The 16,535-nt window shown below is 34.7% G+C and overlaps 1 protein-coding gene and 1 pseudogene across 1 annotated transcript; one reads left to right on the top strand and one right to left on the bottom strand.

Moving 5' to 3' along the window:
• Positions 1-9,294: 9,294 nt before the first annotated feature.
• LOC107894815 (lachrymatory-factor synthase) lies at positions 9,295-9,982 on the top strand. Its single transcript, XM_016820024.2, has one exon. The coding sequence runs from the start codon at positions 9,334-9,336 to the stop codon at positions 9,790-9,792; it is 459 nt and encodes a 152-aa protein (XP_016675513.1). The 5' UTR covers positions 9,295-9,333; the 3' UTR covers positions 9,793-9,982.
• Positions 9,983-10,328: 346 nt separating this feature from the next.
• LOC107893408 (protein unc-13 homolog) lies at positions 10,329-16,107 on the bottom strand (annotated as a pseudogene).
• Between the last annotated feature and the right edge of the window lie 428 nt (positions 16,108-16,535).

Below are 16,535 nucleotides of genomic sequence, written 5' to 3'. Positions count from 1 at the left end.
GTCCGAATAATGTACATTTACATCATTAATTTGGTAATAAGGTGTAATATTCTTGAGACTTGTTTTGTGGGCCGGCAAGAGTTGGATTTGATATTAACGACATTGATTTATGTTTAATTTAATATATTATCATAAATCTTAATTAAAATTTAAAAGACATTAAGTCTTTAGATTATGACAATGATTTAAACATTCAGAAACTTATGTACAACGTTATGTGTGATGTGTATCAGAATTCAGAAAAATAAAAATATCGCAGCATTTGTTTATTCTTTTAAGACAGGAAAGTGCCTTAGTGTTCGATTCAAACGATAGTTATTTGTGTTTCTCATTTTAATCCTCTTTATTCCTTTGTCCTCATGCCATCTTGTTTCTAACAATGTAATCACCGCAAAATGAGTTTAGGACTTGGGTGTACCAGGTTTAACCTCTCAGCTAGAGTTTAATTTGAATTTAGTTGGACGATAGTTATGTTAGTTTTCATCAAGGCCTCTGTAAACATAAAGTTGGTATTCTGGTTAGGAGAAGTTAATGTTTATGAGTTTTGTGCAGTATGATTCTGCACATGCAAAGTTGGTTTGTTTAAAGCTGTGCATTTTCATGTTTACATAATAATGGTGATTCCATTTTGGTTTTTTAGATGTTCTTTTGGTCTGTTTTCATGTTTCTATCCAACTTATGTGTTTACTGTGCAGTTTTGCCAGATTTTGCTGAGGTGTACAACTTCATTGGCAGTGTCTTTGATCCTGGTACAAGTGGGCACTTGCAAAACTGATATAGATAAAGTTTTTATATTTGCTTAAACTGAAATATATTTGTGCTACTCTTATAATCTTACGTCTGTTCTAGGTACTATCGAGCTCCTGAATTAATATTTGGTGCAACTAAATACACCACAGCCATTGGCATTTGTTCTAGGTACGTACAGGTTTGGTTGCTAAATTTTTTTCATTATTTCTATGCATTTTCACTTTAAATTACTTAACAAATATTACTTTTTTGACTCCAGCCTCTGTTTGCTGGTGAGAGTGGAGTAGACCAGGTACGTTTTATTAAGGTAGGCTTTATTTCAAAATTCTAATCAATAATAGTTTTATCATGATGATTTTGGAAAAATTAATATTTTGGGGTTGCGATATTGTAAAGATTTAATTGTTGGTTCTGTTTGGAGTAAAACTATTTTGTTTCCAAGTTAATTTTAAATATTTGGTTCAACTTAATTATTATTTGATTCAACTTAAGTATGAATAGGTATGAATTAATTTTATTACCGTGTAGCTTGCTTGTCCATTAAATTACAACAATAGCTGACCTTCTCTCCAACCTTGTTTTAAATATTTTAAAGATTCAAAGTATATAGGCTGGAAACCTGACGGGTTGCCTTATATCGAGCTGCAAGATATAATGGATCCTCCCTAGGTGTAACAACGCCACGTATGATGAATCTTAAAAAATTCAAAAAGACTTGAAAAAAGTTCTATCGAGCTCATTTACTATTGAATATTTATATAACCTTAATTTATTTCCAATTTACTTATAAAAATTAAACTACGATTCTTTTTTGATATTATTATATTCAAAATACTATTTTTTATATTAATAATGTTTGATTTTAATATTTAAATATTTTAACGATTCAAAGTATATAGGCTGGAAACCTGACGGGTTGCCTTATATCGAGCTGCAAGATATAATGGATCCTCCCTAGGTGTAACAACGCCACGTATGATGAATCTTAAAAAATTCTCCGTTTTATAACAAATATTATCGTCCATTTTACCGTTTAAGTTAAACTTTTTATTCAAACTAAATCATAGCTTTTAACCTAAATACGGATGTCCACACAGTGCTTTAATATGTACTTAAGAAAATATGACTTGTAAAACATAAATTAAATTAAGTGTGGACTATTTTAACTGCACATGTGATTTGTCAAATAAAAACGAACGACATGTATATTACTTAATTAAAATAATTTTTATAAATATTATTTAATTAAATATTATTTAATCCCGCTACTTACCTGTAGATACTTGATACTTGATATGTATTATCCATGTGATTTTCCACATCGTGAAATAAAAAACTTACATAATACATAAATATATTTGATATCATAATTTATATAACTTACAAAACGTACATAACTTATATAACTTAGATAAATATATAATTTACATAAATATATATCATAAATTACATAACTTACATAATACTTAAATATATATCATATCATACATAACTAGTTTACAAAATTTACTTAACTTACATAATACATAAATCTATAGTCGAAAATCCTGCAACTTGCCTAAATTAGTTTATACCCATTAGAGACTAGATATTTAGTATAATGATATGATTTAAATCAATTGAGAACATTTAAGTAACTGTAATATGTTGTCAACTTTAGATTTCAAGAACTACAAAATGGATAGGAGTTGGATGAAATTGTCAAGGGTAAGCAATACCTATCAAAATGGAGTACAAACTTTTCTAAATTTTGCATTTCAAAATGCAAGCCAAGAGAATATGATTCTTTGCCCGTGTAAGAAGTGTGGCAACATCTACTGGCATTTTCGTGAAGTTGTATACGAACATCTAATTGTTGATGGCTTTATTCGGGGGTATAAAAAATGGATTTTCCATGGAGAGTGTACATCTAGTGGAACTTCTTCAACGATTAATCCGACTTATCCTCATACTGATTACCATCAGTATGTTAGACAAGATGACATGGAAGATATGTTGCGGGATGCATTTAATATGCGTAGTCATGGTGAGCAATCGTTTCCACCTGACTTTATTATATCTGAGGATTGTAATATTGGTGGAAATGTTTTTTGCGAAACGGGAACAAGTGCACCTAATGAGGAGCCAAATGAAGAAGAGGCTAAGTTCTACAATTTACTTAATGAAATGAATGAAGAACTTTACGAGGGATCAAAATATTCGAAATTGTCCTTCTGCATTCGTCTATTTCATTTAAAATGTTTGGGAGGGTGGACCGGAAACTCTTTTACAATGCTGCTAGAGTTTCTAAGAGAGATGTTTTCGTTTGCAAAAATTCCCCAGTCTTGTCAAGACATGAAGAGACTAATAAAAGATTTGGGCCTTGGGTACGATAAAATTCATAGTTGCCCAAATGACTGCATGTTGTACTGGGGTGATCAAAAAAACCAACAATCTTGTCATGTTTGCGGTAAGTCTCGTTGGATGAATAGTAATACAGAAGATGTGAATACGGATGAAGGTGGGGCACAGTTAAGAAAGAAGCCAGTCAAGGTCTTGCGATATTTTCCCCTGATACCAAGACTTCAAAGGCTTTTCATGTCCTCAAAGACAGCCGAATATATGACGTGGCATAATGATCAACGGACCGATGATGGATTATTAAGACATCCTGCGGATTCTTTAGCTTGGAAATCATTTGACAGTAAATTTCCAAGCTTTGCAAGCGATCCTCGGAATGTGAGGCTTGGGCTAGCAGCTGATGGCTTTAATCCATTTAAAATCATGAGTACTTCGTACAGTACTTGGCCTGTAGTGCTTGTTCCTTACAATTTGCCTCCATGGATTTACATGAAGCAATCTTCATTTATTTTATCAATGATTATCCCTGGAGAGAAAGGTCCCGGAAATGATATTGACATCTATTTGCAGCCACTTATTGAAGAGTTAAAACAATTATGGTCGGGTGTTGAGACATATGATGTATTGAGAAAGGAGAACTTTAATTTACGTGCAGCTTTATCGTGGACAATTAATGATTTCCCGGCTTATGCTAATTTATCGGGTTGGAGTACTAAAGGACGTTATGCTTGTCCTTGTTGTGCTGCGCAAACTTGTTCGAAGTGGTTGTATAATGGGAAGAAGTTATCTTACATGGGCCATCGTCGGTGGTTAGATGAAAATCATAAATTTAGATTTCAGAGGACTCTATTTGACAGTACTGAAGAGTACAGAGGAGCTCCTGAGCAGACCGTTGGATCTGAAATCTTGTTTATGTTAAAAGATATCAACTTTAGTTACGGGAAGATGAATCAACCACCTATCACGCAAACAAGGAGAAGATCGATGGATGAATCTGATGATGAATCTGACGAAGAGGATGATCCTAATGAGGCGGAGTTGTGGAAGAAAATGAGTATTTATTTTGAGTTGCCTTATTGGGAGCACAACATTTTACGCCACAATCTTGATGTCATGCATATTGAGAAGAATGTCTGCGAGAACATAATTGGGACAATTTTAAATGTCGATGGAAAATCAAAAGACAATCTTCAGAGCCGACTTGATTTAGTTGACATAAGAATCCGGCGTGATCTTCATCCTCAAGTACTTCCGAATGGGAAATATCGGTTGCCGCCTTCTATTTTTTCAATGTCAAAGAAAGAGAAAGAAGTTTTCTGCATGGTGTTGAAGGATATAAAGGTCCCAGATGCATATGCGTCAAATATATCTCGATGTGTGAGTTTCAAAGATAGAAGATTATATTCATTAAAATCACATGATTACCACATCTTGATGCAAGATTTACTCACAATTGCTTTACGGTGCTGTATGTCAAAAAATGTAACGTCCTGTATAATTGAACTATCCAATATAATGAAAGCTATCTGTGGCAAAGTTTTGAATGTCGAAGAACTTGAGAAAGTACAGGATCGAGCGGCTTTGACTTTATGCAATTTAGAGAAGATCTTTCCACCTTCCTTCTTCACTATTATGGTGCACTTGGTAATCCATCTCCCTCACGAAGCAATCCTTGGTGGACCGATTTTTTATCGATGGATGTATCCTATAGAAAGGTGCTAATTTATTTCTCAAGTATTCATTCATTCACCTCTATACATTTAGTTACAGCTTTTGATAAATATTGTATATCGTGTTTAGGTTCCTAAGCAAATTGAAGTCATATTGTCGCAATAAGCGTTATCCAGAAGGATCAATTGCTGAAGGCTACTTGGCAGAAGAGTGCATGACCTTCTGTTCTAGATATTTAGAAGATGCTGAAACACGATTGAATAGACCAAGTAGAAATGCTGGGCTCAATGATAATGACTTGGCTTAAACTTATTTATTTCAAAGTTATGGAGAACCAATCAGCAAAGTTGAAATTGTAGAATTAGATGATATATCGTGGATACAGGCACATCGATATGTACTTTTTAACCACGATTCAATTGAACCGTTGCGCAAGTAAGTTATAAAATTGTCTTACATATTCGTCGTTTTGATTTGTTTATCTTCTAACCAATTAAACTTGTTTTTAATATAGTGAGTACAAACAAATTTTGAGATCTCGTGCACGCTCTCGAAGATTACAACATCGAGAGATTAATAAGTTATTCACAGAATCTTTTCATAAATGGTTAAGTCAAACAGTATGTAACTAAAGTTAATATGTTACATATAATCGCGAAATTTAGTTAATCAAATAAGAATGTTTTTACATAATACATTTTTAATTATTTAATTTACTTTCGATTCAATAGGTTTGGAGTGGGAAGGACGTCAATGACGAAGTTAAATGGCTTTCCCAAGGTCCGAACAGAGTAATAAAAAGATATAGTGCCTTCCTCATCAATGGATACAGATTTCATACAAAGTATCGCGAGAGAATGAGGAGAACTCAAAATTGTGGAGTTGTTGTTAATTCTTCAATTACAAGTTATGCTAGTGCTAAGGATAGTAATCCGGTTGAGGGTAATGTGGAGTATTACGGACTTCTTACCGACATTATTGAGTTGGATTACTATGGCAGATGGAAAGTTATCTTATTTCGGTGTGATTGGGCAGATGTTAATACTGCTCGAGGAATTAAAAAAGATCAATTTGGGTTTACAATGGTGAATTTCTCTCGCTTGATTCACACTGGACAACAATTGATGGACGAGCCATATGTATTTTCCTCTCAAGTGAAACAAGTTTTTTATTCAAAAGATCCAACTGATGAGGGTTGGTATGTTGTACTCCGGAACACCCGTAGAGACTTGTTTGACATGGGTAATGGAAGTAGAGATGACATCGTCGAAAGATCAGAAACATTACCTTTTCCAGAACAAAACTTAGATGAAAATATCCCTAGTACTAATACACAACATCAATGGGTTCGACATGATGTGGATGAAGATATTTACGAATAATGATGTAGTAAGATTTTACAATTTTTTAATTATATGTAATATTATAATTTTAATCTTTGTCATGTTATATAATTTAACTATTTTATATGTACTACTATTGTTGTAATTTGTTACTAAAACTTTAATTATTTTATGTGTATTGCAGGAAAAATGCGTAGAAGAAGAGTACGAGATTTAAGTATTGTCCAGAATACTCCAAATTCGGAAGAAAGAAATAGTGAACAGCAGACAGTTGTTGGATCTTCGAATGTGCCGGAGACACTTGATGAGCCTGAAGAATTTCAAAGTAATATTATGTTCATTTTACATGTGTTGACTTTTATTATTGAATTATTTGTCAATTTTACTATAATAATAGTATATCATTTTTCAGCTGAAAGTGGTGGGACGCGCAGAGTTCGAGGACGTACGCTACTTAGAGATTTATACGACTTAGATCCTGTTGAGCGTCTTAAAGTAAGTAGAAATACTCATGGTCAGCCTGTTGGATCTGAAGCTCGACTTTTAGCAGGCTATTTGGGCATTTTAGCACGAAATGCAAATATGTTGCCCATCAACTACGAATCATGGCATCACATGCCTGATAGCAACAAAAATCAGGCTCTCGCTAATATTAAGGTAACAAAATGTGAATGCAATTTATAATACTTTGGTTTAAGTTTCATTTATATTTACATTCTAAACTTATGTTTTTTTAGGAGAGATTTGCTTTAGAAGTCTCCGATGATTATATCAAGAAGGCATTAGGTAAAAGATGGAGAGACAATAAAAGCATTTTAAAGAAACAATATTTTAAGAAAGACATAAGCCTCGAGGAAAAACTGAGAAATGTTCCGCCAGGAATGCTGAGGTATCAATGGGAAGATGCGGTTAGATTTTGGAATTCAAAGAAAGGAGAGGTATTGCGTATTTCCAAACTCTTATATATAGTGTTTACTATATACGTAATAATAATTTTATTATGTAGGACCGTGAGCGAGTTGGAACAAGCAGCAGGCAAAAACAAAAATTCACGCACACGGCAGGGTCGAGAAGTTTTGCTTCTGTAGCTGAGGCCGAGGTATTATGAATTTATTAATTCTTTCAAATATTAATAACTTTCTATTATTAAATAATATTCTTACTACTATATTGTAGGAAGTCAAATCCGGATAAAAAGTTGGACGCCTTCAGCTTTTTGAGATTACGCATAGGAAGAAAGATGGATCTCCTATGACATCCGAAGCTGGAGAAATTATGGTATATTCACTTAATAATATTTGATTTATTCTAAATATTTATAATCTTTAATTATAATTGTTTAATTCAATTCATCATTAGTAGTTTTAAAAAATGTTAAGTTATGATGCATTTCTTTTTATTATATATTTCGTTTCTAACTCTTTAATTGATTTTTTAGGAGAAACTAAAGGAGAAGAAGGCGGAATATGAAGCGATTGCTTCGAGTGATAGTTCTGTTAATATTTAGAACATTGATAACAGAATTATCACTGAAGTTTTGGGTCTTGAAAGGTACGGTCGGGTTCGATTTCAAGGATCTGGTGTTACCCCGACCCAATATTTTGGATCCGGCTCCCAGCAATACATGCCTTCCGGAAGTCAAGCTCAAGCTGAAGTTCAGAGGTTAAGAGACCAGATAGCTCAGATGCAAGCGAACACGGTTGAGCAAATTGCCGAGGTTCAACGAAAATATGAAGAACTCCAGCAACAACTTAGAGCAGAAGCAGCAGAGAGGGAGGCAGCGGCTGCAGCGAGAGAGGCAGAGGCACGAACGATGGTAGCAGAACAGAGCAAAAAGTGCGATGACCTCCGACTACAGCTTCAGCAGATGATGCATATGTTTCAACAGTCGCAAAAGCCGTCGTCTTAGACATTAGTTTTCTTATTGTAAGAATGTTTTTAAGTTTTGTCACGTCTAACATTATTGTAAAAATATTTTAAATTATACTTTATTATTAATTATATCATATATCTTTAGTTAAATTTGAAGTATCATTTAGAATTAATATTTTTGGTTGTATTTTTATGTTAAATTTGTTGTTTTTGGCTGCATTTTATATTATATTTGTTGTATTTGGTTGGATTTTAATGCAGGAAGGGCTGGATATTGGTGAAAAAAATAATTACAAATCTGCCAAATTTAGCGGCGTTTGTAAAAAAAGCGCCGCTAAAAGCCTTGACGTTTAGCGGCGCTTTACACACAAACGCCGCTAAAAGCCTTGACCTTTAGCGTCGCTTTTACCACAAACGCCGCTAAAAAGCCTTGACGTTTAGCGGCGCTTTTACCACAAACGCCGCTAAAAAGCCTTGACATTTAGCGGCGCTTTTCCCACAAACGCCGCTAAAAGCCTTGACCTTTAGCGGCGCTTTTCCCACAAACGCCGCTAAAAGCCTTGACCTTTAGCGGCGTTTTTTCCAATAAACGCCACAAATTTTTGTGGCATTACATATAGCAGCGTTTTTTGTGGCGTTTTAGAAAGCGCCACTAAAAGTTTTAGTGGCACCTAAAAGCATCGATAAAGGCTAAAAAAAGCGCCGCTAAAAGTCTGTTTTCCTGTAGTGTTAATGGTTACATCTTTCAATAATATATGGTTTTCAAAGTTTGGACCGCTCCCCTTAAAAGTTATCCGTATTAATCTCAAATTAATTAATAAATAAATAAATCTCAAATATTGAAAAAAATTAAATACTGAGTTTAAGTTATAAAATCTATTTGGTATATTTTTAAAGAAATTAAGTACGAAATATAATTAAATTATTTGATAAATATAATTATTAAAATTACTAAAATGAAATATTTAAAGGATAATGTTAAAAATAAAAATAAAAAATTTAATTGATAAATAACTATTTATCTATTTAACATTTTCCACACTGCTTAAAAAATAAATAATGAAGATATTAGTTTTTAATTAATTTAATTTTTTCCAGTGGGGGATAAAAAGCCTAAATTTCGAAATATTTAACGTTTTATTTACGATAATCGAAGAGATCATAGGATAAATATATATATCCTATATTTTAATACTAATCAGATGGAGATGATGAAGCTGATTAGGTAATAATTATATTGCAGATTAATTTTTTTATATCTCAAAAAATTATTATTATTTTTTAAGTATATAAAACTGCTACCTTTGCATAGCATACCCATTACCAAAGCATCTCCATTTCTTTATCCTTCTCTCAAATGGCCGAAGAAACAGTTCCAAAATGGGAAGGAAAGTCCACAGCGGAGCTAAAAACCACAACACCAGAGCAGATATGGCCCTTCTTAGCTGAGTTCTGCAACATAGACAAGTTTTTCCCTTCAGTCGATACATGTTATCGTAAGGAAGGGACTCCGGGTCAGCCTGGTCTGGTCCGTTACTGCGAAAGCTCGACCAGCTGGGCCATTGAGAAGCTTTTAACCATCGACCCCATCAACCACTCGCTAAGCTACGAGATCGTCGAAAATAACATGGGGTTCAAAGGCTACCTCGCCACCCTGAATGTGTTGGCGGTTGAAGGCGATGGGTGCAAGATCGAATGGTCGTTTATATCTGACCCAATTGAAGGTATGAAGTTGGAAGATTTTGTTTCTTATTTGGATAATACACTGCTATTCATGGCGAAGAAACTGGAAGATGCTGTCCGGGCTCAAATCTAGATGTTGGAAATTGTTGGTTTTTGTTGTATGTTTTAGAAAGTGTTGTGTTTTCTAACAATAATAACAACGATGAAGCTTCTAAGTTAATGTTGGACCACGAGGTCTTGTCTGGTTTGCACATGTGCTAAAACATTAGATGTCGGGTTCTCCATTTTGTTTAATCTTGGAATAGAGTTTCTCTTTTAATTTATCCTTTTTTTAATAGAAAAATTTTTGTTGTCTGTTCCGATATATAAGAACTAGCGTAGAGGTTTTATTGTTTTTCTTTTGACGCTGGTTTTTAGTTGGAAAATTACTACTGTAAATTAAACTTGTTAAAATTGATTGAAAAAAATAAATTGAGCGTAAATAAATAATAAAGTAACCACTGTGTTGTAAATATCGCTCTCTAAAGTTGACACAATTCTTTTACATTCGTACACTCAAATAAAAAATTAGATCAACGATTGAGATTACTTAAAAGAAAGTAAGTAAATAAGCAGAGGAAAACGGTAAAAATGTAGGGACAAAACAGAAAAATTACAGCACAAATGGTGCAACCAACCAAATTTTCCGGATGAGATTCTCTGGAATAAATATTTCTGTTTAAATAAAACAAAAAAACTTATTTAAAAGAAACATATGCTTTACATGTTATCATAGATTGAGCAAGTGACAACAGTATGCACTTGTTGGAATTTTAACCTCAGTTGCTCACCAATAAGAGGAAATAACATTATAATTAAATCCTCTTAAAAACTTTTTTCTAACCAATATGGGATTGCGATTTTCTTTAGCATTACTAACAGCCTTTCTGCTGTTCTCCCAACCTGCAATCTAGCTGGTCGCCGCGATTGCCGTATGGACTACTGATGGCCTATATTTGGTCTACAGTACTGACATGGCCGATAGACACCTTCTTGTTGTGATTAATCCATCACGCTCCCTGGCATGTTTTGACACCCATGGGTATGTAGCTAAAGTTGTTGGCATAAGCCTCCCCTTACACTAATGTTGAAAAAAACAAGAATTGACGTGGTTTGTAACGTTAGAAGACTATCATGTCTGGATTTTATGTAAGATTCACCGATTTTCGAGCCTTATTTTATTTATAAAATGAATATTAAAAAAATCAGGAAAATGTTACTAAGGTAAGGCATACGTGAGATGAAATAAAAGTATCTGTCGGATATAACAATATTTAATGTCAAAGGTGTGTAAGTGTTTTAAGAATAAAGCAAATGATTTATCCTTAAAAGAAAAAAATAATAATAAAGCAAATGATTCCATTTTTTATCATGCCAATATTCCACATTTACTAAATTCATATTTGGGATATGTGTTATTGTTTGGGATATTTTTTATTTTATTTTAACATTAATTTTATTATAAGGTCTTGTTATATCTATTCATTTTGATATAATATTTAAAATTATCCACAATTCCTCTTCACCTCTTAAATAAAAAAATAATGAGCTTTAACAAACTCAAACACACATCCTCCTGTACTATCAATAATATAAATGCCAATCAATAAAATATAAATGTGATGGTATCAATATTTGGGAAAAGAATCTTGAAGTTGGAACAATATTTTACTGATTAGTTTTGGATTATGTACTTTTGATAGTGGATAGGACGTTATAGTGTAATATATTATCTACTAAAATTCAATGAATTTTAATCTTTTGTGAATAGCTTTAAAATTTAATAAATAAAAAACGGATATACTAATTATTGTATCCTAAAGAAAAGTCATTAGAGAATGTTTTTTTAATTGGTGAAATTCTACCAATTATAGATTTAATACTTACACTTTAATTTAATTATTTTTTATCTTTATATTTTAAAATTTTAATCAAACAATAGTCATTAAATTTGTTAAATTAAATTATGCTAATTATAAAATCTTATACAACAAACATATTATCATATGTAAAATCATGTGGTCTTACTATTTTCACATAATAATAAAAAAAAACAAATCATTTCGGTTACTATTTTTACATAATACTAAAACATTGCATTTTAGTTAATGAATCTAATACTAACATTTGAGTTAAAATTAAATTTTCAAAATTTATGAGTTATTTAAATCAAACAAAATTAGAGCTGAAGGACTATCAAATATTGACATAATTGAATCTTATAATAATAAATATTATGCACTAACCTTTCCTCGTAGGTAAGCCACGAAAATTCCTCTGCTTCTACGTATTCCTTTATCTTTCCCAACTCTGCACCTTGGTGAACAGCAGCTGGAATTATACTATACAAGATTCGTGCCATAGCTTTAGGCATTTGCAGCCAACCAGGCACTCAGTGTTACGGAAGATGCAGCCTTCGTTGGTTTGCTATATACAGAACCCCGGATCGTTAAAGCTTTTTAGGTAGATTGTATGTCTTTTTAAGGAACTTTGAAGCTGTCTCTTCATTACGGTAACATAACATGCGCAGGAGTGTGTTTGGCTCTGTAGGATTCCACGGCCCTGACGTTGGACGTAGTGGGAGCCTGGATCTAGCGGACGAGCCATATGTCTCCAAGGTCACATGTCTGAACCGCTCGACTAAGCTCTCTGTATCGGTTCTAAAGAGGGGTAGTACCCCTCTCACGGTAGCTGAAAACTTATCTATGAGGTCAGCAGGTAAACCGTCTCCATTGGCCCAAAACAGATCTTTAAGGGCTTTGAAATCATCCTCTATAATTTGAGAATCCTGACGAGAGAAAGCACGAGAGGGGCCTCCAGCAAGTAAAACTAGCAAGAACCCATCACAGGAAGCTTTCATGAGATCAGTTATAACCCTAGTACGAACTCTTTCAAGCATGGTTTCGGAGATGATCAACAAGTTTTGCTCCAGTTCCTGTAATAGAGAGTCGATCTTAGAAGATGATGGCTCCCCAACATACAAACCATCCCATAAAACATGACTTAGGTCATGGAATACGATTTTGTAAGCTACTGCCTCAGACAGTTGCTGAACCCCTTCCACAAAAGCAGCTGGTGTTAGTTCGAATTTCTTGCTCAAACCATTTGAAAATTCTACCTCACGAGCAGACTCACAGTTCCTCAAGTGGGATATGATCCTCTTTTCTAGAACATCCATCTCGGATCGGATACGGTGCAGTGTATTTATACGAACACACGGCTGTGGTGTCCCAAATGAATTATCTCCATTCATTGTAGCAACCTGAGAATTTCTATTCTGAGAGTTTTGTGATTTTTCTTTCTTCTTCCACACACCTTGGAACTTTGATCCAATCTCACATCTGGTCAATGCAGGCATTGTGGGGATATATGTATTGCGTGAACCTACATGTCAGATTAAAAGGTAAAATGTTAGAAAGCCTAAAAATCTTAACATCATACTGAAATCATTTATGACATTTGCAGGCATGTACCACAACCGGATTTTGTCTTGATTACATAATATTGGAGACATTTGTCAAGGCCAACAATCAAATCAGGTAGTAATGTAGGATGTGTAGGTATTGGCAGCTGGAAAAATGCATCTAAGGTCTCGTCAATGATTCTCAAAATTTCGACAGCAGAGGGGGCTTGTCCTTCTTGATTTGTTTGTTGGCTCCAGACCTAGTGTCATGCAATGTGTTGTTTTAGCGAAAATAATAATAATAAATCATATTTATAAACCAGTAATTCAGTAGAGAGCTACTCAGTTGCAAGACCGAACATTAAAATTTCAAAAAAGAACTGAGACTTGACAGATAAATTTCATCCAAATGACAAGAGTAAGTGCATGCCTCTTGTAGCAAAGCCCGGTCAACACATTCCTTAAGTCTGTCTACTCTTGTCTTGATCCCCCCTTTAACAAGATTGCCAATAGCAGCTTCAGCCTCATAAGGAGGCATCTCGTGGATTATTGCCTTCCCACCATCATCACTGTCTACTGCATCTTCAACAGCAATCTGCACGAGATCCTTCTCCAGTTTATCTGCAGCTCTCAGTACTTGAACAATATCAGAGCTCAACTCCGTAACGCCTGATATAAACTGTTTTATCTCATTTGCATAACAACCATGAAGGGTGGCCACAGCCACAACTGCAGCCAAAGGATGCCAACCCTTCAGTACTGGACTGAAAATGTGCTTCTCATGAACGGCTAGCTCACCAACATCCTTAGCAAGGATTGCTAGGATGGGAAGAGGATTCAGCTGATTTTTGGAAGCTCTCCTGCTTGAGTCTGCTTTCTCCATTCTCTACATAACAATTAAAAAGTATATGCATAGTCATTAAACCAATGAAAAGGAAAACTAGAAAGCGAGAGAATATCTAAACACATCATGCATTTGTTGCATTCCAAGTTTCATACATCTAAGGAATTTGTACATATGCAATGGCAATTTATATACTAATGGGGTAGGCACTCAATTTTTCCACATATCCCTGGTAAAGGGGCCAATAGAAGATAAAAAGGACTTGCCTGAGCAAAAGCAGTGTGCAATGATGACCTGATGTAAGTGTCAATTCTATTTCGAGCTACATCGACTTCTCCTTTCTTCTTTCTGCGATACTCAGTAGTTACATCCTCAACCAAAATCTTAGCCGCTGATACACCTAAAGAAACGATTCCCTGCATGGTATAGATATTTCTACTATCAAATGTGTCATGGTAAGCAAGGAGTCGTTTCTCTGCCCAACCCAGTATTAAACTCTATGTAGAACTTAAAATCCTGGAGTTATCTGGATCCTTGGTTGTCTTGACATCTTTTGCTAGATGTGCTAGCTGACTATCAGCAGCATACAGCAAGTCCATTTTGCCTTGTCCAGTGGCAACAAAACGGTGAAACAGCACCCATGTAAAGCAGAGGTTGTGGAGCATTTGGTTAATCCCAAGGATCACCCATGTCTTTTTTATGTGCTCCATAAGCTCATCAACTTCCTCAATAATAGATGTCTCATCATTAATATCAAAACACGTCTCCAAAAGAATTTCATAGAGTCTAAGATTCAGTGGAATACCATCTGCCCAGTGGCATGAATCAGAAAGAGACCCGTCAGATCTGGAAGCAAGAGACATAACAGCAGTGCGAAGAACTTGCATTGATTCATTCTTCTTTCCAGTTTCTATTGGTCTATCCAAGGCTGCATGAGTGATCCGCCGTAGCCTTTGTGATGCATTATTTGACTTATCAAGTGGCACACGAGGATGCAAAAGTAAACCAGCTTCAAGAACCTTGAGGTTTCTTTTCTGCCATTCACCATATTCTTGTTGAACACTAAAATCTGATTGCTTGAGCTGCTGTAGTAGCTCTAATGGAAGAACCACTGACTCGATCCGCCTTCCAACCTATCGACCATAATCAATTATGATGAACTAATAGCGGCAGGTACCATAAATCAATTAAGCACCAATAATATCACAACAAAAGAGAATATTCGAGAATTTACATTACCATTCCATCATTCAGGATTATATTATAAAATCATAATTTCTTTTTTCAAAATACTACCATCGGATTTGGATTTTATCGCATCTACGCTAATATTAGAAATAATTAAAATTAATTTTGCTCACGAGCAGTATTATCTGAATCCAAAGAACAATAATTAAAAACACTCGGATCAATTAAAATTCCAAATAAAATTATTTTTTAAAAAATACTTAAATTGAGCTGACCAGGCCACCGCCGATTCTCAGAAGTGATCTTCTAACGCGCGCATCAACGGCCTCAGGTACCCGCATTTGAATCCTCATAAGCTTCCCTACGGTCACAGGCCGCTTGGACTTGCCCTACCCTGAGCCTGGCCCGGAACCCGGACTCTTCTTCGAGCCCGGTGAAGAGCCAGGCGACTTCAATCCTAAAGCCTTCTTCACCTTACTAGCAGCCGCTGACGTAAGCCAGCGCTGCAACGCGGGCGTGTTAGGCGAGTGTTTGTGGTTTTGACCAGGCGAGTTAGGACTCGGAGAATTGGAATTGAAGAAGGCGGAAGTGGATAGAGGTTTGGAAGAGGAGGTACGGCATACCGCGAGGAAGACGTCGTAAGCAGTGAATCGAACGTCGGAATCACTGAGTTGAGAGGCGAGTTGGCCGAATGGAGATTGGAGATCGGCCGATATGAGCTTGCTAGGCATTGGTTGAGACTTAGTTTGCAGCGGCGATGGCCGTGGCGTCGACTCTCTCTTTGAGTGACCGAGTGAAAGGTCCCTGAAGAGATGCGCCATTGAATCAACTCACTGAGAAACGAGAGAAAAATAAAGAGCGAAACGAGTTACTGAGTTAGAACATTGGACTTGTTCAGAGAGCAACAGCCGGAAAGAAAAAGAGAGAGGTAGGAGCTGTTTGGCATTTCGGTTTTTTCAAATTTTTTTCTATCCCTTTAGGCTTTGTTAAAGAGTGGGAAATTTGAAAAACTAAAATCAAATCAAATAAACAATCAAATTTAAAATTAAAAGGTTAATTTCACTAGACCTCCTTAAACTATGACATAAATTTTAAATTATCCCTTCAAACTTCGAAACATATTAATTAAATCTTGAAAGAATTAGTATCATATCAATGAAATTATTCTATCAACTTAACCTCAATTTAAGCATTAAATGCTAGGTCAAATATGACAGTAAGTATATTTTAAATGCATAAATCAAATTATAACGTGATAAAAAATAGTTTTTTTTATAATACAAGTTACAGATGAAATGGGTAAAGAAGTGTTTAAAAGTTTGCCAACATGTTTAAATATATTTCATGTCATAAAATATTTTAAAAATCCAATTAATTAACCACGAGAGTTCAATCCTCACCC

Source organism: Gossypium hirsutum, chromosome A13 (genome assembly GCF_007990345.1).
Source record: "Gossypium hirsutum isolate 1008001.06 chromosome A13, Gossypium_hirsutum_v2.1, whole genome shotgun sequence".
Classification (NCBI taxonomy): Eukaryota; Viridiplantae; Streptophyta; class Magnoliopsida; order Malvales; family Malvaceae; genus Gossypium; species Gossypium hirsutum.
The sequence above is the reverse complement of the archived record's forward strand: the minus strand, read 5'-3'. Positions and strand labels throughout refer to the sequence as shown.